At 44.1% G+C, this 25,651-nt stretch overlaps 1 protein-coding gene across 2 annotated transcripts in view; it reads right to left on the bottom strand.

The window, feature by feature from the left end:
* PSTPIP2 (proline-serine-threonine phosphatase interacting protein 2) overlaps window positions 1–22,279 on the bottom strand; it is a 151,049-nt gene extending 128,770 nt beyond the window's left edge. For both annotated transcript variants that reach the window (XM_033935170.1, XM_033935178.1), the window contains exon 1: window positions 22,172–22,279. In XM_033935170.1, the coding sequence (XP_033791061.1) occupies window positions 22,172–22,204 (33 nt within the window). In that variant the 5' untranslated portion in view covers window positions 22,205–22,279. The remainder of the gene's footprint in view (window positions 1–22,171) is intronic.
* Window positions 22,280–25,651: the final 3,372 nt, after the last annotated feature.

Genomic DNA, 25,651 nt, shown 5'->3' with positions numbered 1-25,651 from the left:
TTGGCTTTTCCAGGTCAGTTCTACCAACCCAATTCTGGCATGCAAGTTTAGGACATTGATCGGATGCCTGATTTTAATATTAATGACCTCATTTGCATGCCAGAATTGGAGAATGTAAGACCACACGGAAAACCACGCAGTGAGCCATTTTGGGCATCGGGTCGGCAAATACAATCGTTAGACAATTGGTTGCTAAACTGGTTTAGTGACGATCGTTTGACAATTGGACACTTTAGTGCACCTAGCCCGGAGTTCCTGAAAAATGCTACAAAATTTGCAGATGCTGAATATAGAAAACTGTTCTCTCAAAGCAAGACATACAATCTTCCTTATACCGTTTCCTATTTTCATTTGGCTCCTTCTTCCACTTTCTGAAAGATTTTTCTTTTAGCCCTAATAGATTCCTTCACCTCACTTGGCAACCACACTTGCTGCCGTTTGTCTTCCTGTCTTCTTTTTTAATACATGGAAGATATCTGGTCTGGGCTTCCAGGAAGGTATTTTTGAATAAGATCCACACCTGGTGTAAGTTTTTGACCTTTGCAACTGCAAGTTTCTTTACCATTTTCATGTTATCTGATCTCTTCTTTCAGTGATTTAACCTTGATTGTTGCTCCTTCCTCCTCTCTTAAGACTTTTCTCATGGCTCAGGCCTTCCCTTCAGCTAATTTGGGTTGCTTTTTACATTCTTTCGTTCTCTGCATGGTGAGCACAGATCTCTCTCCTTTTGTGCTTTCCCCTCTCCTTTATCTCTTTTGCATTTGCTATTGTAATTTGGCCTTTGCCTAGGACCCTCCACTGACCCAAGCTACGCTCAAAGGATTACAGTAGATGACACAGACTTTCCATTAGAGCTACAATCCTGAATCTTGGGGTATCCATAATGTGACCATTTATTTTTTTCATCAAAACGGGACATCTATTAATATCCAGTCCTGCCCCCAATCTCGCCCTAGCCCCACCCCCAGCCCCGCCCCCAATTTCTTTCATTCATTTTCATGTACACACAATATCATTAATTCATAATGGTAAACATAAAATATATTATAAAAAAACACAAAGCACAGTGTACGCAGAGAAAATGTTAATTATCATTTATGGGTTTCGGGGGTTTTTCATAGAAGTCAAGGCAGATTACTTTAAAATATGCAATGTCACCTCAGTAACTATAGAAAAATAGACAAATATAGTGCAAAATATAGACAGCAGATATAAATTCTCAAAACAGAAACATTTTGATCACTAAATTGAAAATAAAATCATTTTTCCTACCTTTGTTGTCTGGTGATTTCATGAGTCTCTTGGTTGCACTTCCTTCTGACTGTGCATCCAATCTTTCTTTCTTTTGCATCCAACATTTCTTTCACAATCCAGCCCCATCCCCTTTGGGTCCAGGTCTATCTCTCTTTTCCCTCTATTACCCTCCACAGATCCAATGTCAGTTCTCATTTGTACCTTTGTTCCAGGTCTCCCTCTCTCTCCCTCTCTCCCTCCCTTGTCCCATAGTCCTGCATCTGCCTCCTGTCTTTCCCCTTTTGTCCAGGCCTTTCTCTCTGAGGTCTTTCTAATCTGCTTACAACCCACCCTTTCTCTGCCTCCCCTTTACCTGTCTCCTCCCCTCCCCCCCTGCTCTGGCATCTCTCTCTCCGCTCCCTTCCTTCTGTTCTTCCCTTGTCTTCCTTCTCAATTTATTTTCTGCCTCTGTCTAAATTCTTTTTTACTATTCAGTCCTCAATTTCCCTCTTTCACTGTGTCTACCTATATTTTGCCACCTCTTTCCCTCACCCCTTCCAGTATCTAACTCTTTCCTCTTCCCTTAATCCAGCATGTGCCCTTTTTTCTTTCTCCTCCCCACTTCCTTCCAGTGTCTGCTCCCCCTCGCCCTCAAACTTCCATTCAGTGTCTGTCTCCCTCTCTCTACCCCTTCCATCTACTGCCCTCTCTGCCCTTTCCATCCAGTGTCCACCCTCTTTCTCTTCCATATGGCATCTTCCCTCTTTCTATGCTCCTTCCATAAACTATCTATCCTGTGCCCCTTCTCTCCTATGTACATGATTGATTTCAGCTCTGCCACCTCTCCATTTTTTTCTCTCTCTGTCACCACCCCGTTCCCTGTGCTCTGGCATCTCTCTCTTCTCCTTTCTTTCCTTCCCATCCCACGGTCTAGCATGATCCCTTCCCTGATTCCCTGACATCTCTCTCCTTTCCTTTTCTTCCATCTTTCCCTCCCCCTCCATGCTCTGACATCTCCTCCTTCCTTTTCTCTTGGACTGGCATATCTTCTCCTTCCCTCTATGCCCTGGCATCTTTTCTTCCCTCCAAGCCCTGGCATCTCCTTTCATTCCCTCCCTCATCTTCCTTCTCCCTCCAGTTGGGTACAGCAAAACTCTCCCCTGCAGTTCCGGACTTCCCCACACCTGCTTCCCCCCTCCCCGGATCGCTATTATTTTAAATGTTATGGCAGCCGCAGCGCTCTATCCATCAGAGGAGACTTCTGCCGTCGGCCTGCCCCTGAACTCTTTCTGCAACAGCGACTTCCTGTTCCCGCCTAGGTGGGCAGCTGCTGCAGGAAGAGTTTCAGTGCAGGCCAAGGTTAGAAGTCTCCTCTGATGGATACAGCTCTGCGGCTGCCATAACATTTAAAATAATAGCGATCTGAGGGGGAGCAGGTGTGGGGAAGTCCGGAGCTGCAGGGCCGACGTTAGAGGGAGTGAGAACAGGGCAGTTAAGCGTGCCGGTCCAACGTCGTCTTCAAAACCAGGGGGGGAGGGGTGTTTGAAGTGGCAGTAGGCAGCAGCAGCAGGGGACGGTCGGGGAGGCAGACTTTGGCTTTGGCGCTAGAGGGAGGGGAAGCGATCGCCTGTCCCGTTGTCCCCACGGACAGCTTCGGGATGCTGTCCCTGAAAACGGGACATTTCGGCGTCCCGAAGCTGTGCGTGGGGACAACGAGATCTAAAAAAGGGACAGTCCCGTTCAAAACGGGACGTATGATCACCTTAGGTATCCATGAAGAGCCACGTACAACCAATAATAATTTTTCCTTGTGATCAGAAAGCTAAGATCCATCAGAAAATACTCCGAAACAGAGGCTTTCCAAATTTTAGTGCAATCCCTAATCCTATCTCAACTAGACTACTGAAATGTAACACTAGTTCTTTGCTCTAAAACATTGCTATCGCGTCAATAACTAGTTCAGAATGCAGCAGTAAGACTCATATATGGACTATGGAAATTGGGACACCCACAGCTCTACTATATGAAATTATATTTGCTGCCCATAACCGCAAGGATCAAGTTTAAATTAAGCATCACTGCCTTTAAGATCCTGACAAGGAATATCCCCAACTGCCTAATAGTTGGCCACCCTACTTCAGGTTGCCTCCAACAGATATTCCACCAGAATTCTTTTCTACTTAAAATTCCCAGCACGCAACAATATAAAGTCTACCAGGCAAATTACCTTAGCTACCCAATATCAATTAGTAAAATGCTAGAACCAACTACAACTTACACCATAATCTTGTGACTTTCTCAGGTTCAGAAAACTTTTTAAAACATTTCTTTACCAAGACAGGGAGCCAACGCGGAAATAACTGAAATGGTAATTGTAAAAGCCTATTTTTACAATTATGCAACTCCTGGGACATAATGATGAGCCAACGATGTTCTACTTGGCCTTGTAAATATGTATTTGTAACTATGACTTGACTGTATTAATAACTGTACTGACCTACTTGTACCAGAAACTCTATTGAATGTGTGTCAAACTTCTTGGGTAACCGACCCAACATCTTGTAATGTAATCCGACCTCGAACTAAATAGGTAAAGGCGGAATAGAAAACCTGATTAATATAGCATTTGTTTTCTTCAATGCAAGCAATATAATAACCAGGGAACAGTTGTGATATTCTCAAGATTGGAATTGTAGTGTCCTTATTGGAAGGTCTGGCCACAAAATAAATAGTATCATTTGACACTTTGCTCACACGAATGGTGTTTGAGTTGAGTGGTACAAATTTATGATGATCGCTAGTTTCAGTTATTGTGCTGCTTTCTTGCCGCCATCTTGAAATTTCTTGTTTTCATCAATTTCTTCTATGTGATCAAATATTTATCTAATTCCATGTATGTTCTTGTCATAGAAGTTGAATAGATCTTTTGGTGTCAATATTTGGTCATTTGATGGCTAGCTGTAGCTGCTAATCTTTTCATCATTCCACCAGTTCTGTCACAAGGTAATTTTTCATGGCTTGTACCAAAAAAATTTCATTGCACTTCAATATTGAAATCACTTTTCTGTTGCAAAGACATGGGATTCTGTACTGAAGCTATTGTCCTCCTACAGTTGCGAACTTTGTAGAAGGGTGTTACTCATATCTTTCAGCTCCTCCCTTTCACCAGTGGAGAACTCCTCTTCAGTTTTCCTTCTGCAAGTGAACTCAAAGTGTATTCTAATTGGCTCTGCTTCCTTTTTATCATTTTGGGGTTTTCTGTCCATTGATTTCCTTCACTGCCCGGAGGTCCCTTCTTTATGGTTGGCATCCAACTTCTTAGAGGGACAAGTGGCATTCAGCCACACGAGATACAATCTTATACATGAATACAGGATGTCTGGGGCGTTACTTAGAGAGACCCGCCAGGAAAGAGACTTGGGAGTGCTGGTAGACAGGTTGATGAAGCCATTCGCGCAATGTGAGGCGGTGGCAAACACTGTGAATAGGATGCTAGGAATGATTAAGAAGGGGATCACGAACAGATCGGAGAAGGTTATCATGCCGCTGTACCAGGCCATGGTTTGCCCACACCTGGAATACTGCGTCCAGCACTGGTAGCCATACATGAAGGACACGGTACTACTTGAAAGGGTCCAGAGAAGAGCGACTAAAATGGTTAAGGGGCTGGAGGAGTTGCTGTACAGCGAGAGATTAGAGAAACTGGGCCTCTTCTCCCTTAAAAAGAGGAGACTGAAAGGGGACATGATCTAAACATTCAAGATACTGAAGGGAATAGACTTAGTAGATAAAGACAGGTTGTTCACCCTCTCCAAGGTAGGGAGAATGAGAGGGCACTCTCTAAAGTTGAAAGGGGATAGATTCCGTACAAACGTAAGGAAGTTCTTCTTCACCCAGAGAGTGGTGGAAAACTGGAACACTCTTCCAGAGGCTGTAATAGGGGAAAACATCCTCCAGGGATTCAAGACAAAGTTAGACAAGTTCCTGCTGAACCGGAACGTACGCAGGTAGGGCTGGTCTCAGTTAGGGAACTGGTCTTTGTCCTAGGGCCCGCTGCGAGAGTGGACTGCTGGGCACGATGGACACTGGTCTGACCCAGCAGCGGCAATTCTTATGTTCTTATGTTTCCCTATTGTTTGTGACCTTGTCGCTGGCTGACTTTCTTACCCCCTCAATTTTATTAAACTTTGTAAACCACTTACATATTCTCTGTTTTGATTAGAAGTATATCAAATAGCAAATGGGATTTGGAATTTACCTAAGGACATGAGAATAGCCATAATGGTTCAGACCAATGGTTAATCTGGCCCAGTATCCTATTTCCAACAGTGGTCAATTCAGGTCACAAGTTCCAAGTTTCCAAGTTTATTTTGAATTTTCTATCCCGCTAAGTCTTAATCATAATATTGTAATTTATAGCTAAAGAGACATATGATCAAGAAACTGTTTTATTTTACTTTTGTAATTATGATAAACATACCAAGGTTCTCAAAATAGGACCTGGTGGCCGTGTGTTTGAGACCACTGAAATAAAGGAAAGATTCCTTTATTTGGTAGATTGACCCCACATGATGCATCCCAGGATTCACCGAGCAGAATTACACGCTTCCATTGCCCAAGAAGGCGGCATGCAGGCAAGAGTGAGTGCACATCACTTTGCCTCTTCTTGAAGGTACACACGAGGGATTATGGGTGCCACCATACACCATGGTAATTTCTTGGAAGAGGTGGAATTGAAGGGAATCTACTTGATGCCAGATCAATTTGTTTAGGGGATGAGGAGGGGAAATCAGCAGATAGAGGAAGGAGTCAAAGCATGATGGGTCCTTTTGGGGGATCTGGGTAAAATCAGGTGTTTGAAGAACCTGTGGGAGGCTATAAGTTTTTTTGCAATCTTGCAGAAAGGCAACCATAAGAACATAAGAATAGCCTTACTGGGTCAGACCAAAGGTCCATCCAAGCCCAGTAGCCTGTTCTCACGGTGGCCAATCCAGGACATAGTACCTGGCCAAAACCCAAGGAGTAGCAATATTCCATGCTACCGATCCAGGGCAAGAAGTGGCTTCCCCCATGTCTTTCTCAATAACAGACTATGGACTTTTCCTCCAGGAACTTGTCCAAACCTATTTTAAAACCAGCTACGCTATCCGCTCTTACCCCAACCTCTGGCAATGCGTTCTAGAGCTTAACTATTCTCCGAGTGAAAAAATATTTCCTCCTATTGGTTTTAAAAGTATTACCTTGTAACTTCATCGAGTGTCCCCTAGACTCTGTAATTTTTCACTCCATCAAAAATAAGATTTGATCAGTACAGAGGAGGCGTGGAGCCCCCTCCCCCTCCCAAAAAATATTATATCCAGTACTGACACATTCACAGAGGTAAACTTCAAGCTCTTCTAAAAAATAAAAATCCCTCCAGCAGCTTCATATTAGACAGCACAGGCTATGGTGCTGTTCAGCTTTGAGAAGAGATGACTCAGGGGTGATATAATAGAGGCAGTGGCATAGTGAGGGTAGGAGGTGCCTAGGACGGTGAAACCCCTGCGTCCTCCTCTTCCCACCCCCTGCTCCTTCCCCACACCACACCCTCCCTTCCCCATGGCCTGCTGCCTATGCTGGCATTGGCTTTCCCTCTGATGTCATTTCCTGACTGAGTGACTAGGAAGTAATTTCATGGAGGGGAAGCCAGGCTTGCGCGAGCAGCAGGCCGGAGAAGTTGCTCGTGCTGGCGAAGATTTAAAGAGGTACGAGAGAAGGGAGGACACGAGTGTGGCATGTAAGAGGTGCCAGCGTCCCCACCTTGACGGCGCCCCAGGGTGATCTGCCACCCCTTACTACACCATTGGATAGAGGTCTATAAAATACTGAGAGGTGTGAAAAGGATAGATGTAAATCGCTTGTTTATTCTTTCCAAAAATACTAGGACTAGGGGGTATGTGATGAAGCTACTAAATACAGTAGTAGATTTAAAACAAACTGGACAAAATATTTCTTCACACGTGTAATTAAAATTTGAAATTTGTTGCCAGAGAATGTGGTGAAATCAGTTAGCTTAGCAGGGTTTAAAAAAGTTTTGGCTAATTTCCTAAAAGAGTTAAGTCCATAGGCCTTTATTGAGATGGCCTGGGGTAATCCACTGCTTATTCCTAGAATAAGCAGCATAAAATCTGTTTTACTACTTGGGATCAACATCCCCGAGGAGCGGAAAACCATCCCATGTCATTAAGGAGAGAGAGAAGAATCAGAGTATGAACAGGAACAACCACAGACCCTCAAGCCTTGCATTGAAAAATGCTGGTGTAGAAGAACTGAGATTGAGACATTTTGAATGACACAGGATGGTTTCCCACGGTTATCTGGGGGAATGGGGACGGTGACAAATTTTCACCCTAGGGTTACCAGATGTCCGGATGGCTTTTCAAAACCCGGCAGAACTGGGTGGGCCTGTGGGGGGCGATGGGTCTGGATTTTAGTCAACTAAAATCTGGTAACCCTACTTAAGCCGAACCCCAAGTCGTTTCCACGGCAGCTCCTTGTGGTTTTGGGCAAGTCCTTAATCCTCCATTGTTTTAGTTACAAACTTAGGGGACCTTTTACCAAAGCTTAGCGTGTGCCAATGAACATTTGATAAGTGCCAAATGGTCTATACCAGGGGTCTCAAAGTCCCTCCTTGAGGGCCGCAATCCAGTCGGGTTTTCAGGATTTCCCCAATGAATATGCATGAGATCTATGTGCAAGCACTGCTTTCAATGCATATTCACTGGGGAAATCCTGAAAACCCGACCGGATTGCGGCCCTCAAGGATGGACTTTGAGATCCCTGGTCTATACGTATAACATAGGAAATGCTGCATTTAGCACATGCTAGATCTGTTAGTGTATGTTAAGCTTTAGTAAAAGTCCCCTTAGCCCAGTGGTCTTCACTATTTCTTAAGCAGGGGCTACTTTGGATCCAAATGAACTGAAGGAGAGCCAGTGAAAATCTTCCATGAGAGGCCACAACACGGCTGCCTTGTATGTGCCAATGACATCCACCCCTCCAGCCTATCTTCAAACATTTTATTGGGTGTATCCTCAACAATGGCATACCGAGGGTGGGTGGTACCCCCCATATCCTCTTCTCTGCCCCCCCACAATTTCCCCAGTCCCCTGATGCATGTATGCCCTTTCCATCATACCTCTAACTTCCCCAGCACAAGCAGCATCTCCAGCTTGCTGCCTATGCCAGCCTCGGTTCTCCCTCTGGTCCCGCAAACAGGAAGTGATGTCAGAGGAAGCGCCGAGGCCGGTGTGAGCAGCAGGTTGGAGCTGCTGCTCGTGCCGGCAAAAAGCTAGAGGTATGGGAGGAAGGGAAGGCAGACGCATGGTGTGGGAGGGGTGGGAAGGAGCAGGGGTGGAGAGGAAAGGTGCTGGCACCCCCACCAAGACGGCGCCCGAGGCAGTTTGTCTAGGGTTACCATATTTTATATATGTAAAATCCAGACCCATAGACCCCCCCCTTGGCTCACCCATCTCATTACACCCTCGCCATGCCCCAGCTCCACCCCATAGCCCTGCCCCCCTCAGCCTGCTCATCTTGGTCGGGAGCTCCTGACGCGATCTGCTTTTCAAAACATGGACAGTGCCGAGTTTTGAAAAGCCATCTGAAGGCCCGGACATGCCCTCGAAAAAGAGGACATGTCCGAGTAAATCTAGGAGTTTGGTTACCCTAAGTCCGCCCCCCCCCCCCCCCCATTTACTAAGCCACTGATCCTCAAGGAGCTGGGCATTTGCAAGTTTATTAATTATTTCTATACCGACCATCAATGGAGGGGTTCATAGACAGTAACGCGGAAGACAAAGGTGCGCGCCGACAACTGAGCGCAAGACGGAGGCGCGCGCCGAAGAAAAAGACTGTTTTTAGGGGCTGCGACGGGGGGTTTTGTTGGGGACCCCCCCACACTTTACTTAATACATATCGCGGCGGCGTTGTGGGTGGTTTGGGGGATTGTAACCCCCCACATTTTAGTGAAAATGTAACTTTTTCCCTAAAAACAGGGAAAAAGTTAAGTTTTCAGTAAAATGTGGGGGTTACAACCCCCCAAACCCCCCACAACGCCTCCACAACGTGGCGCAATCTGTATTAAGTAAAGTGGGGGGGCCCATACCCCCCGTCGTAGCCCTTAAAAACAGTCTTTTTCTTCGGCGCGCGCCTCCATGCTGCGCTCAGTTGTCTGCTCGCGCCTTTGTCCCGGCACGCTTTTGACCTGACCCCAATGGAGGTTGTGTGAGCGGTTTCACATTTAGGTACTGAAGCATTTTTCCCCCCAGTGCATTTTCTTCATTTATTGAGCAATGCCTTCGAGCACATGGCTCTTCCCCCTTTCTATTGTGAACTTGGGTAGAGTAGCAGAAAGCATCAGGAAAAAAAAAAGCCAGACTGATAATGAAGGCCATCCCAGAGGTCTCCAAGGGCCTTGCACTGAAAAACACTACCTCAGACTGTAAATCCTCAAGGAACGGGGAAACACATTGTGCACTTGAATATAACACACAACAGGAAGTCGTGAGGACAAGATGTCAGAAATCCAGCCAAGTGCGAATGCTCACGGTGCCTTCAATCAAGACAGACTCTTGATAAAGACACGAATGCCGAAACACGGCCAGTGTCGAGTCTGAGTTATTGTGACATATTCATCAATAAAGTGACTTTTTTTGAACTATACAACCTTGGCTGGATTTTTGACATCTTGTCCTCACGACTTCCTATTGTGTGTTCCTGTCTCGTCGTTGAAGCCAGTTTGGCTTCTGATTCAGGCTACACTGAGGGGGGTGGGGGGGAAGCCATTAACTAAACCCTAAATCCCTTCCTAAAACTACAAAAACGTCAATAACTTTTATCAATAGATTATAGGAGCCACTCTGGCACTAGAAAGTTGATATATTGTGGACCCTGTAATCTTTTTTTCTCACAGAACTGAAGAGCAGTTTAGCGGTTAAAGTGCTGGGCTGAGCCTCAGAGAAGCCAAACCACACTGACACTCCTTTTGACCTTGGCAAGTTATTCCATTGTCTCCGATACAAACTAAAGACTAATTCCTCACGTGCACTAATTGGCAATAAAATGCTCGTTTACTAATAAAACAGCTTAACACAAGTTTTTTTATTTACCATTGAACTTGGCAAAGCTGCAGGATTCATTGAAAGCAATGAAATTTAACACCTCAGGAGTTTTGTCCAAGAAACTGAGGTGTCTTTCCTATCTGCCTCACTGAAGGCTGAAAGAGAGACAGACTGGTTTAAATGGTTATGGTTTTGGTTATCTTTATTTGATCTGCTGCATTTCCTCTGCAAATGTCAAAGCAGTTTATAATATATTGAATAATAAGCAGATACTGTAAGTAGTTCCCCTAAGTCAGATCCCTAGACCCACTGTATCATTTCCTCTACCATAATCTCCCAATCCTGAAATGTCCTGTCTAAATTAGATTGCAAGCTCTTCTGAGCAGGGACTGTCTATTGCAGGGCTGCCCAAGTCCGGTCCTCGAGATCTACTGGCAGGACAGGTTTTCAGGATATCCACAATGAATATGCATGAGAGAGAGATTTGCATACCAAGAAGGCAGTGCAGGCAAATCTCTCTCAGGCATATTCATTGTGGATATCCTGAAAACCTGGCCTGCCAGTAGATCTCGAGGACCGGACTTGGGCAGCCCTGGTCTATTGTATGTTAAAATGTCATATCCCTATAACCACTGTATCATTTCCTCTACCATAATCTCCCAATCCTGAAATGTCTTGTCTAAATTAGATTGTAAGCTCTTCTGAGCAGGGACTGTCTATTGTATGTTAAAATGTCAGATCCCTAGACCCATTGTATCATTTCCTCTACCATAATCTCCCAATCCTGAAATGTCCTGTCTAAATTAGATTGTAAGCTCTTCTGAGAAGGGACTGTCTATTGTATGTTAAAATGTACAGCGCTGTGTACACCTTTCAGCGCTATAGAAATAATAAATAGTCGTAGTAGTACCTGGGGCAATGGGTCACAAGGAGCGGCGCTGGGATTGAACCCACTGCCTCAGGGCCTGAGGCGACAGCTCTAACCACTAGGCCACCTTTGGGAGAAAGGAAGGGAACTGGGTGATGCGATACTCTTGTCTTGGATATGTTAAGGTGCAAGGAAAGGCTTGCAGCTCTGAAATGCACCTGGCTGAGCAAATGACCACTGGAAAAACCAGTTTTGTGCGATACGACCCTGTCGATTTCAAGGACTCAAAAAGAGAGGGCCCCACATTTAAATCCCAAAATGGAACCATAGGTCAAATTGGACACCTATGGGTAAGTTCTCAAAAGGTCACAGACATTCAGGAGCCGGGATGATGTGAACTAAGGCCCTCTTTTACGAACTGATCAGAGAAGGTTATCATGCCGCTGTACCGGGCCATGGTGCGCCCTCACCTGGAGTACTGCGTCCAACACTGGTCACCGTCCATGAAGAAAGGCACGGTACTACTTGAAAGGGTCCAGAGAAGAGCGACTAAAATGGTTAAGGGGCTGGAGGAGTTGCCGTACAGCGAGAGATTGGAGAAACTGGGCCTCTTCTTCCTTGAAAAGAGGAGACTGAGAGGGGACATGATCGAAACATTCAAGATACTGAAGGGGATAGACTTAGTAGATAAAGACAAGTTGTTCACCCTCTCCAAGGTAGAGAGAACGAATGGGCACTCTCTAAAGTTGAAAGGGGATAGATTCCGTACAAACATAAGGAAGTTCTTCTTCACCCAGAGAGTGGTGGAAAACTGGAACGCTCTTCCGGAGTCTGTTATAGGGGAAAACACCCTCCAGGGATTCAAGACAAAGTAAGACAAGTTCCTGCTGAACCAGAACGTACACAGGTAAGGCTAGTCTCAGTTAGGGCACTGGTCTTTGACCTAAGAGCCGCCGCGTGAGCGGACTGCTGGGCGCGATGGACCACTGGTCTGACCCAGCAGCGGCAATTCTTATGTTCTTAAAGGTGAGCTAAACGTTTTAGTGCGTGATCCTGACAAGAACTGAAGCAGAAAGAGACCTAAGGGTGATTGTCAATGAAGACATGAAGTCTGCAAATCAAGTGGAGCAAGCTTCTTCTAAAGCAAGGCAAATCTTAGGTTGCATACGCAGGAGTTTCGTCAGCTGTAAACCTGAAGTCATTATGCCATTGTATAGATCTATGGTGAGACCGCACCTGGAGTACTGTGTGCAATTCTGGAGGCCGCATTACCACAAGGATGTGCTGAGACTGGAATCGGTCCAGAGAATGGCCACCAGGATGGTCTCAGGACTCAAGGATCTCCCATACGAGGAGCGGTTAGGGAAGTTGCAGCTCTACTCACTCGAGGAACGTAGATATGATCGAGACATTCAAGTATCTCACGGGCCGCATCGAGGTGAAAGAAGATATCTTCTTTATCAAGGGTCCCGCGGCAACAAGGGGGCATCCGTGGAAAATCAGGGGCGGGAAACTGCACGGTGACACTAGGAAGTTCTTCTTCACCGAAAGGGTGGTTGATCGCTGGAATAGTCTTCCACTCCAGGTGATTGAGGCCAGCAGCGTGCCAGATTTTAAGGCCAAATGGGACAGACATGTGGGATCTATCCGCAAAGATAGATAGGGAGGGTCATTGGAGTGGGCAGACTTGATGGGCCGTGGCCCTTATCTGCCGTCTATTTCTATGTTTCTATGTGATTAGCGCACGCTAAATCAACACACGCGCTAAACGCTAAAGCGTCCATAGGATAGCATGCACGCGTTAGCGTGTAGCGCACGCTAATATTTAGCGCGCGCTATAAAGCATAGCACACCTTTGTAAAAGAGGGGGTTAGTGTGAATTCTGTATCGGCAGTTGTGTGTGCAACTGTCATTATAGAATCCTAGCGTAACTGCATTTATACCCCCCAAACTCCAGGCAGTTACAAACATAAATGATAGGATTATATAAAGCCATAAGACAGTCACTATGTTACGCCAGGGAGAGAGGACGTGGAATTTCTCTCCTGTGAGTGATAATAGAGAATGTACACTTCTCCCTCCGTATTCGCTGTGATAGGGGATTAACAGATCCGTGAATACAGAAAAACCGCAAATAACTCTTTCATATGTTATTTGCTGTTTTCTATTAAAAACCATCGTGAATATGGTGAAACCGCAAATAACATGGAGGGAGACCTGGCCTGTTCCTGAAGGAGAGGCAAAACACGGTGAAGAAAGTGCCGGGAATCAGGGATATTCTCTGTAAACGCTTGGAATCAGCGATTTCTCTATGTAAACTGATGTAATTGGGGGGAGGAGCCAGCAAGCTAAAAACCGCTAATAACCGAAATCTTAATTGCTGAAACCGCGAATACGGAGGGAGAAGTGGAGGTGGAGGTAATGAAGACAAACATGGTCTGTGCCTTTACGTCAAACCAGATGGCGTCAGAGTTCCACAAAAATAGAAAAAAAAGAACCCCAAATAAGCAAGGTCTTGGATCAAACAAGTTTATTCCAACAGGCGAAGCAGCAAATAGACATGTCGAAAAAGCCACACAGCCAAAGTAGACTCCTACAGCAGCAAAGGTCTGCACCTATATATCATGAAGGGCATGGATTCTTCAAACTTTCGAAAACTACAAGAACGAGAGGGCATTCGGAAAAGTTGGAAGGGGACAGATTCAGAACCAATGCTAGGAAGTTTTTCTTCACCCAACGGGTGGTGGACACCTGGAATGCGCTTCCAGAGGGCGTGATAGGACAGAGTACGGTATTAGGGTTCAAGAAGGGATTGGACAATTTTCTGAAGGAGAAGGGGATAGAGGGGTATAGATAGAGGACTACTACACAGGTCCTGGACCTGTTGGGCCGCCGCGCAAGCGGACTGCTGGGCACGATGGACCTCTGGTCTGACCCACCAGAGGCACTTCTTATGTTCTATATGGTGCACTGCAACGAGGGAACCCTATGCAGTCTGTTTCAGCTAACTGATAGCCTTCCCCAGGCGTCCTATAAAAAATATATTTAACAATGAATATGTTTTATATGATAATGGAATATATGGGTGGGAGGGATGGAAAAGGGGAAGGGATAAGAATTTATGAAATGTATCAATGATTGTTTGTAAGTGATGTATTTATTGTTAATGTGAATGAATATATTTAACACTTAATGTAATTTTGAAAATGAATAAAGAATTAAAAAAAAAAAAAAAAAAAAGAAATAATGAGATAAAAATGTGAAAACTTAACCCCCCTCTTCTACGAAACCGCGCTAGTGGTTTTCAGTGCAGAGAGTGTGCAGAGAGCCGCGCTGAATGTCCCGTGCTGCTCCCGACGCTCATAGAGTTCCTATGAGCATCGAGAGCAGCGCAGGACATTCAGCGCGACTCCCCGCGCTAGAAACTGCTAGCACAGTTTCATAGAAGGGGGGGGGGGTTTAGAGAGCTAGAATATGTAAAATCCAAAATGTGTACTATGGGAGATCATGAGAAATAATGAAAAGGAAAATAAAAACTCAAGTGAGACCAAGTGACAAGCGAAAATGTATCAATGCCTCTGCATTAAGGGAAAACCCTGCTTTTCCCACAGACAAAAGTTACAGAAAATGACTCGCTGGCTCAGCAGTGAATGTGCTAATATGAGAACCAAAATGCAAGTCATTTTCTCAGTTACCAAAAATTAAATGATAGTAAGGACAAAATCAAATCTTTCTCTATCTGTAAAATTGCTCGCTCACTCTCTCTATTCCATTTCTCCTTTGTCTAATGAAGTAGTGGAAGAAATATAAAACTCCCCTCAAAACTGGAAATTTTATCCTAAGTCAACCGAGTGCAAATCCATTAACAGTATGAATCCCAGGCGCATTTAATTCTTGTACTCAAATGGCTCTTCCAGTGCTTCATTCAGGAGGTAGGTATGTTTATTAAAATCTTTAAATACCGCATATACAGCCATAAAGGACCCAAGTGGTTTACTCCCCCGCCAAGACGCGGTTCAGTTTTCGCGCCCCCCCCAGTCATTGGCAGGGTTTTTTCCCTCCGCAAAAATATCCTCCGTCTGTCTCTTCCGCGACCCAGGACACTGCCCATTATCCAGCCCCCCGATTCACTTTGCCGGACCAGTGATCCCGGCCCGGGTCGAAGCCGTAAGCGCCACTGCCCGCATTGGCACGTGCCATAGCCACCCCTGCAGCCCTCTCCTGCCTCTGATCCCCACTCCTAAACCGCATCCAGTTATCGCGTTGTTTTTTTAATTCGCGGGTGCTCCTGGGACGCAACCCCCGCGAATTTCGGGGGAGTACTGTACAATATAACTCAATCAAAATTATGAAAAGACCTCAATTTAAATAGAAAATACATAATATCCTATAACATCCAAATTAATAAATGACATTTAAAATTAATTAATACAAATTAAAAAATTATATAAATGCAGACTATAGTCCCGAATTCATCTCATCAATTTAAAAGGCCAGTTGAAAAAAATATGCCTTTAGATGTCTTTTGAAATTTTGAAAAGATTCTTCCTTTCTCAGTTCTACAAGCAAACTGTTCCATAATATTAGGACTACATAAAAAAATGCACAATTTCTAGTCGAGACAAGATGAACCTTTGAAATATGGAGAACAACTACTCTGTTATCGTTGAAAGATCTTAATAAATGTCTAGGCGCATAGAATAACACCAACTTCAAAAGATATAACGGTGGTAACTCAAACAATGCTCTATGTGCTAACATCAAAATCTTAAATTTGATCCTAAATTCCATTGGTAACCAGTGGAATTTCAAATACAAAGGAGTTACATGATCACAAATATGTGCATGGCCTAATAAACAAATCGCAGCATTTTGTACTTTTTGTAAGCGCTTAGTTGCCCTGCTGTTATTCCTGCATGTACTAAATTGCCATAATCCAACTTAGATAGGTACGGATCAGGGCTTGTCTCAAAAATGTAAATCTCGCTACCCTCTTTATAATCACTAACTCTTATTATGTTTTTCCCTCCTTATATTAAAGTTTCTGTAAACCGTGCCGAGCTCCATCTCTATGGAGAGGATGCGGTATATAAACTTAAGGTTTAGTTTTAGTTTGCTTAAGGATCACAGTTGGCTGAGGGTCAGCGGTCCTCAAAGTAACCCTGCTTTTCCTGCCCTACGTTCCTTGTGATGCAGATGCTGGCACCTCAGTTGGATACACCAGCAGAAAAGTCATTAATATTAGAGATCTCATGTGAGCCTGTCAGACATCTGGCATTGTACAAGCCTCCTTTGGTGGTTAGACATGAATGTGGTATTGCTGACACTTCATTTTTTGCAAAGGTCTTTAATGCTATAACCAAATCAAACCGAAAAGCTCAAAACTGGTAGAGCAGTCCCAAAATGGAGAAACAAGTTAGAGTGATAAATCACCTGGACCAGATGGTTTACATCCCAGGGTACTGAAAGAACTCAAACATGAAATTGCTGGTCTGCTGTTAGTGATCTGTATAACCTGTTGCTAAAATCGTCTGTAGTACTTGAAGATTAGAGGGGTGGCCAATGTTACAATGATTTTTAAAAAGGGTTCCAGGGGAGGTCTGGGAAATTACAGACCAGTAGGCCTGACTTCAGTGCTGGGCAAAATAATGGAAACAATTATAAAAAATAAAATTGTGGAACACATACACAAACAATTTAATGTGTTCAGCCAAGGGAGGTCTTGCCTCACCAATTTGCTTGACTTCTCTGAAGGCATGAATATATATATGGATAACGATGCGCTGATTGATGTAGTGTATCTAGATTTTTATAAAGCTTTTGACAAAGTTCCTCATGAGAGGCTCCTGAGAAAATTAAAGTCATGAGATAGGAGGCAATGTTCAGTTGTGGATTAGATTATCAGACAGAAAACAGAGGGCAGGGTTAAATAGCCATGTTTCTCAGTGGAGGAGGATAAATAGTTCAGTGCCACAGGGATCTATTCTGGGACTAGAGCTATTTAATTTATTTATAAATGATCTGGAAATTGGAACGACGAGTGAGGTGTTTGCTATTTTGGCTGCCACCACACATTGGGCGGAAGATTTCATCGTATTGTCTACAATGACACCCAGGTCACTTTCTTGGGTGCTAACCCCCAAGGTGGACCCTAGCATCCAGTAACTGTGATTCAGGTTATTCTTCCCAATGTGCATCACTTTGCATTTGTTCACATTAAATTTCATCTGCCATTTGGACACCCAGTCTTCCAATTTCCTAAGATCCGCCTGCAATTTTTCACAATCCGCATGCGTTTTAACAACTTTGAACAGTTTAGTGTCATCTGCAAATTGAATTACCTCACTCGTTCCAATTTCCAGATCATTTATAAATAAGTTAAATAGCACCGGTCCCAGTACAAGCCCCTGCGGCACTCCACTGTTTACTCTCCTCCATTGAGAAAAATGACCATTTAACCCTACCCTCTGTTTTCTATCCACTAACCAATTCCTAATCCACAACTGAACTTTGCCACCTATCCCATAACACTTTAATTTTCTCAGGAGCCTCTAGTGAGGAACTTTATCAAAAGCTTTCTGAAAATCTAGATATATTATATCAACTGGCTCACCTTTATCCACATGTTTATTCACACCTTCAAAGAAGTCAAGCAAATTGGTGAGGCAAGATCTCCCTCGGCTGAACCCATGCTAACTCCGTTTCATTAAATCATGTTTGTCTACGTGTTCCACAATTATATTTTTTATAATTTCCCTCTTTGTACCAATCTAACTACAGTACCTATGAAATAATTACATTTACCTATATAAAGAGAAGGAAGAGGGAAAGGAAACATAGAAACATAGAAATAGATGGCAGATAAGGGCCACGGCCCCTCTAGTCTGCCCACCCCAATGACCCTCCCCTACCTTTCTCTGTGAATAGATCCCACGTGTCTATCCCATTTGGCCTTAAAATCAGGCACGCTGCTGACCTCAATCATCTGAATTGGAAGACTATTCCAGCGATCAACCACCCTTTCAGTGAAAAAGAATTTTCTGGTTTCCCCGTGCAGTTTCCCGCCCCTGATTTTCCACGGATGCCCCCTTGTTGCCGCGGGACCCTTGAAAAAGAAGATATCTTCTTCCACCTCAATGCGGACCGTGAGATACTTGAATGTCTCGATCATGTCACCCCTCTCTCTGCGTTCCTCGAGTGAGTACAGCTGCAACTTATCCAGCCGTTTCTCATACGGGAGATCCTTGAGTCCCGAGACCATCCGGGTGGCCATTCTCTGGACCGTCTCCAGTCTCAGCACATCCTTACGGTAATGCGGCCTCCAGAATTGCACACAGTATTCCAGGTGGGGCCTCACCATGGATCTATACAATGGCATAATGACTTCAGGAATACAATAAATTCAATACTTACTATAGGTGCGTAAAAGGCACAACAGAAAGGAAAACTTCAATATCAAAGAACCCCCAAAGAAAAATCCTAACAATAAAAGCAGGGGAAAAAATAGCAAAATTAAACAAGCCCAACAAAAATAAAGCAAAAAGCAAATTAAAAATAAAAATAAACCCTAGTCGTTCTCACTACCCTCAGTCTCAGTCAGCTTCTAATTTCATGTCCCCAATCGAGCCAGGCCAGCTTCAATTTCCCTGGAACCAACTGCTGCAGGTCCCAGAGCAGGTGCCCGAGACAAAGATGGTAAATGATTTTCAAGAGAGCATGAAAGGGAAAGAGGATGGGACTTCATCAGTGATATAGCGAGGGTAAGTGGTGCGCGAAGCGGTGGTGCTCCTCCCCCGAAAATAGACCACCAACTCTCCAATCTACTGATCACGACATCAGACTACAAAACGTTCCGAAAAGAAATAAAAACCCTGCTATCCAAGAAATCCATCAAGACAAACTAGCACCGCAGGAAGCATTTCATTCCCCCGAAGTAACCCGCTCTACTCTGTAACACTTCTGGAAATGTCCAGATAACCTCTTTTGTAATCCGCCTTGAACTGCAAGGTAATGGTAGAATAAAAGTCACTAATGTAATGTAATGTATCCGTTTAGGTTGTAAGACCTTTGGGCAAGATCTCGGTGCACATAAATTGTAAGAATGCTGTAAGACCTTGGTATTTGCTCCCAGTCCCCACGGATCACCATTGGGTTAGGCTTTCAGGACATCCCTAATGCATGACAGCTTTGCAGGCTTATTTCCTCCACCGTATGCAAATCTCTCATGCACAATTATTACTCAAACTTTAAAAACAGCTAACATAGTAACATAACATAGTAACATAGTAGATGACGGCAGATAAAGACCCGAATGGTCCATCCAGTCTGCCCAACCTGATTCAATTTAAATTTTTTCTTCTTAGCTATTTCTGGGCAAGAATCCAAAGCTTTACCCAGTACTGTGCTTGGGTTCCAACTGCCAAAATCTCTGTTAAGACTTACTCCAGCCCATCTACACCCTCCCAGCCATCGAAGCCCTCCCCTGCCCATCCTCCACCAAACGGCCATACACAGACACAGACCGTGCAAGTCTGCCCAGTAACTGACCTAGCTATTAAGTATTGAATACAAACAAGTATTGTCTTAATCAATTCATCAATTTAATCATGTCAACCACAAATCATTTCATATCTGAAAATTCAACCTCTATAATAAAACCCTAAGCGCACATGCGCACTTAGGACGGCGTGTTCCCTGCCACCGTGGTGTCTGGGTCCGTGCCAACTCCCCCCAACTGCCCTCACTCACCAACTGCTGCAGCTCCTCTTCAAAGAAGCCTGCTGAGGTTCACCGACCAGCTGTAGCGAACCTCGCAGGCCGCTCTCCACCTCGATAGCAATCATGCTTTGCTCTGGGAGGGGAGGGGGAACAGAAGGGGGCCACAGAGAGACAGGCAGGCATGGCGCAACAGAGAAATATAGGCAGGCAGGGGGCCAGGGAGACAGACAGACAGGGGGCCAGGGAGAGACACAGACAGAAAGAATGACAGACAGACAGCGTCCAAGGAGAGAGAGACAAAGAAAAAAAACCAGACAGACAGACATCTACTCTAGCACCCATTAATGTAACAGGCTTAAACACTAGTTATAAATAATACTTTCACAAATTACCAATAATTAATCTATAAATATTTAAATATTTCAGTTAGTGAATCTACATCCCATCAATCCACATATACCTTTCACCATTCACACGCTTTGCTAAGTGAAGAAAGGAGCATTGTGAGGACAGAGGGGATCACCGGATGTGACTAAGGAATTGCGATTTACATTTGTTAGACTGTTATACAACCTCCGGTTTGATGCCTCTCTGAATTGATGATTATTGATGAATGAACTACGATCCATTTTGGGATAAAAGTGATCACAGTCACTGTAGTATGTGTGTGTGTGAATGGTGAAAGGCGTATGTGGGTTGATGGGATCTAGGTTCACTAGCTGAAATATTTATAGATTAATGTATTAATTATTGATAATTTGTGAAAGTGTTATTTATAATTAATTTTCAGATATGAAATGCTTTGTGGTTGACATGATTAAATTGATGAATTGATTAAGACAATACTTGTTTGTATTAAATACTTAATAGCTGTTTTTTTAAAGTTTGAGTAATCTAATTGGCAGCTATTTAATTATATATATATCTAATATAATAAAAAGCTAGGCCGCGCATGCGCACTCAAAAGTCATGTTCCCTGATCCGTCGCGGAAACACGAGTGCGCATGCGCGGCCACGGCTGCGGCTTTCAAATTAAAAAAAAAAAAGTTACACAGCTGCGGCGGCCTTCCTCACCCCCGGCTCTCACTGTGCATGGTACTATAGGGGGCAGAAAGAGAGACAAATAGAAAGAAAGACAAATAATAGGAGGGAGGGAGAGAGAAAGAAAAGAAGAAAGACACAAGGGCAGGGAGTGAGACAGAAAGAAAGACAGACATACATATATTCTAGCACCCGTTAATGTAACGGGCTTAAAGACTAGTATATATATAAAAAACCAAGCCTGACTCTTGTTTGGAAGGTGGGTTGAAAATTCAAAATCTATTGTTGTTCCCTAAATAACTGGCTGCTGGAACCCCTCCCCCCCTAATAAAAGTACACCAGCCTTCACTATGTATTCCAGTTTTACTCTACACAGTAACTGCTAGAAAAAGCAAGCAAATAATTAACCAGCAGATAGCAAAGCAGCACAGCTACACAGTTCACTCCAAGGTCTCTTTCAGACAACCGGCTGTTGTTGGGTTTTTTTTTTTTTAATTAATTTTTTTGGATTTAGCTCATGACTTTTTCAAGCAGCAGCTGAAGGCCTACAGGGTTTTACTCCTGGGCTGAAGTGAATCTATCTGCACTATTTCACTCTAAGAGGTGGAGTGACAACATGTGTGGACCGAATTGACAGATCCACCGGAATCTGACATGTGTGTGAATACTTGATCCAGTCCCTGAAACTGGACTGGACTCTGGCCCATTGACTCTATAATGCTGTGGTCAGTTCTCCGTCTGAATGGGATAAAAATAGGGGCTGACCAACCATTGGGCAAGACTAGGTGGTGGCCCAGGGCAGCAGCCAGTAACTACAGTCAAAGCAAACACACAGCCTTTTTCTGCCGCGATCATGGTGACTTAGAATTACTCAGCTCTTGGGTGAGCTGCAGACTAGAGAACCCTGAAGGCTCTGGCAGGAAAATGACAGAAAAAAAAGGAAGTGTACTTTACTAAAAATAATAATAATAATAATCCTCTCCAGAGCATGCAGGCAGGACAGGTTGAGCCCCCCCCCCCCCCAGTCAGTCAGTGCATGCCAGAAATAAGGAGAGCTGCTGGGGATCGCAGACACTTGCAATGCCCATTCCTCCCAGTTCTTTTTCTGACAGTCAAAACATTAACCCCTCCCTGAACAGAGACCTGTCAAACTTGATTCTGGGTGTTTTCCTTGCATCATGCCCACCCCGTGCTCCCAAGCCAGCCTTACCCAGAAGTTGTCCTTAAAGGATGTCCCCTTCATCGTGCCAGCTGCTCGAAACGTACAGTCACCGCACTCCTCTCTGAAGAAACACTTGTAACTTTTTAGTTCCTCCAGCCTTCCTTCCCTGTTTTAGAAGAGCCTCCTCGCCGCTGGGTCCTAAAGTCCTTCGTTCCCGAGCACAGCCTGGCTTGTACCCTGCTCGGGTTGCTTGCATTCTAGCTCTAGCTTCATGAAGTAGGTTCGCGAGCGCCACCTGCTGGGAAGCCCAGCTCACAAAGGAGAGGGCCAGTGTAGCCCACTGCAGATTTCCCCAGCATTACAAGAAAGCCATGAGAAAAAAAAGGCGATCAGACTCACTTATCACCTTTTTCACTAGTCTTGGGAGGCTGAAACCCTGACGTTTGAGGAAGGAGATTTTAGTCTCCCAGAAACTGGTGAAACAACATACAGTAGGCTCTATTAATCGAAACTCAAACAACCAGCAAAAAAAAAAAATTAAAGAAATACTGTAATAGTTTAAATAAAAATGAAAATAAAATCAATTTCTGACAGAAATAAGTGTAAACTTGGCATGCCACACCCGAGTACACCATGCTTTGCCTACCATACGTCCGACAGTTTGTCAAACAGTTACTATGGCATAGTATGAGGTATAGTATTAATTAGGCCTATTTTTAATAGTAATTCTCAAGCAATGCTGGTTAACTGAGAGTCTACTGTTAAGATAATTTATTTATGTTTGTATTTAAATACCTCTTATAGCCTAAGTGGTTTACATTCAGGTACCCAAGCACTTTTTCCTATCTGTCCCAGTGGGCTCATACTCTATCTAATGTACGTGGGGCACCAGGGGATTAACCCCCACCCTTTTACTAAACTGCGATAGTGGTTATGAACGCAGGGAGCTGCGCTGAATGCTCCATGCTGCTCCCAACACTCACAAGAACTCTATGAATATCAGGAGCAGTGCAGAACATTCAGCGCAGCTCCCTGCGCTAAAAACCACTATCGTGGTTTAGTATAAGGAGAGGGGGGGGTGGTAAGTGGCTTGCCCAGGATCAGAAGGAGTAGCACTGGGATTGAACCCACAACCTCAGGAAGCTGGGACAGCAGTTCTAACCACTATGCCACTCTTCCTGGGCTCCATGCTGTAGAATCTTATTCCATTGGATCTACATTTGGAACACTGATTAGCTGTTTTTAAGTCAAAGCTTAAAACTTATTGATTTGCAAATGCTTTTGGGGCTTGAGCAGCCTTTGCTGCCTGCCTGGACTGGGAATTTGGTACACAGAAGTGTTATTGTAATTACTAGTGCTACCCAATTCAAGGAAAAAAATTTCGATTCAATTTGATTTAGCCTATTGAATTGATTTTTTGATTTGATTCGATTCACTTTTCCCACCGAATAGGGGTTTTTTTTTCCAAATGTCCTGGCGGATTTATTTTGAAGCCCCTTCACCCACCCCAGCCCCCTTTGCCCTCTCCTGCCCCTTGTTGGCACTTTAGTGTAAACAAAATAAAAAAAGACTTTTCCTCTCTCTTTTAGGTCCTAGCTCACGCTCGCTGTCTAACATCAGCTCTGGCTGGATACACATCTCAAATCTGACATATTGTAATCACAAAATAGAAAATAAAATTATATTTTCTATCTTTTGTTGTCTGGTCATTTTATTATTCAAATCATGTTGGTCCCAGGCTCTGGTTTCTGTTTGTCTTCTGTTAACTCGCTCGCCAGGATCTCCTGCCCATTTGATGTTTTCTTCTTTCTCTGTGCTCACCATCCATCTTCCATCTCTGTACCATCCCTTCCACTGCCATATCCAACATCTCTGTTTCTTTCCCACTATCTACCATATCTTTCTCTCTCCCTGCCTTGTGCCCTGGATCAAACCTCTCTATTCCCCTCTATGCAGCATCACTCCTATCCTCCCCTCCATTAACTTGTGCAACTTTTCTCTCTCCCTATGCACTATCTCTTCCTGCCCTCCACCCTATATCCAACATTTTTCCTTCTCTTTTCTCCATGCGTATCTCCCTCCCCTCCACCATATGCAGAATATCTCCCTCTCATCCCTTTATACCTCTGTTGCATCTCTCCCTTCCTCTTCTCCATCCCATCTCCACCAATTCTTCCTCTCTCCTATCCCCCCTCCCCCCCATGCAGCAGCTTTCCATCCCTCCTATTCCCCTGTACAGCACCACCCGACCGATCCCCCACCCATCTTTGGGCTTCCTAAAGTAGCAGCAACAGTTGCGGTGACCAGTTTTGCAAAGGCAGCATGGTAAATAGGCTTCTCGCAGCCTGCCTGCCAGGCCTTCCCTCTGCCGCATAACCAGTGACATCATCAGTGACATGGCAGAGGGAAGGCCCCGGCAGGGCAGGCCAGGAGAAGCCTGTTCACCATGCTGTGTCTGCCAAGCTGGACACCGCCTCTGCTGCTACTTAAAAAGTCCAGAGGTATGTCAGGATTCAATGAATTGATAAGTCCAATTTTTTCCCCCATGTTTATTCATTTTTTTTTTCCATGCATATTCATTAAGGCTATCCTGAAAGCCTGACTGGCTGGTGGTCCTCCAGGACAGGGTTGGGAACTACAGCTTTTATGTGTAACTTCTGGAGATTGGTTTTGCTATATTTATATAAATGCTTGTCCTTGTTAACTTGGTTTAATTACTAATATACTTTGGTACATGACAAAGTTTTGCAGGGCTTCCACTGTCTTCCCTTTTCTTATGCATTTTCTGCCTATCATTACAAAAACTTCCCCAATCCATTTCATTTCCCCTCCCATCGCTTCCAGTGAATTCCCCTGTCCCATGCAGATGTTGAAAGATGACTCTTAAAATGTAATATCCCTGTAATTTCTCCTTTTATTATTCCTTTCCTAAGAAGTCCTGAGTGGTAACACGTATTTCAACATCGTGCTTTTAAATATTACACTTGGTTTCATATGTAACCCTCCCTGCTGATAGTTCTTGAGTTAGTCTGGCTGTCAACATCTGTTGTTCTGATTGCAGCTGTGCTTTGCTGCCCCTAGGAAGCTGCCAGCCCAGATGACTGCCTAGTCTGCCCAATAGATAAACCGTCCCTGCTAAAAGGAAACATTCTAAACTAAACTAGACCTTAAGCTTATAACCTTAAACTTAACCTTAAGCATCATCTCTATAAAAATAGAGCTTGACACGGTTTACAGAAAATTAAAGAAAAAAATACAATAGGGATAGAGATAATATAGAGGGAAACAAAGATCACAATTTTGAAACGTGATCAAATTTACTTTTTTGCAAAAATCAGCCTAGCCACAGGATTCTGGATCAACTGAAGCCTTTGAAGACTTTTCTTAGTCAGGCTTAAGAAGACCGCTTAAGAATTCCTTACTGTCTGACCTGAATCACCCAGTCAATGAGATGGATGTGATTTGTCTGACACGTTCTGCCACAGATCTTGCATTCTGTCAAATTCAGAATGCTTCACTCTCCTTTCC

This window comes from Geotrypetes seraphini, chromosome 1 (assembly GCF_902459505.1).
Source record: "Geotrypetes seraphini chromosome 1, aGeoSer1.1, whole genome shotgun sequence".
Lineage (NCBI taxonomy): Eukaryota > Metazoa > Chordata > Amphibia > Gymnophiona > Dermophiidae > Geotrypetes > Geotrypetes seraphini.
The sequence above is the reverse complement of the archived record's forward strand: the minus strand, read 5'-3'. Positions and strand labels throughout refer to the sequence as shown.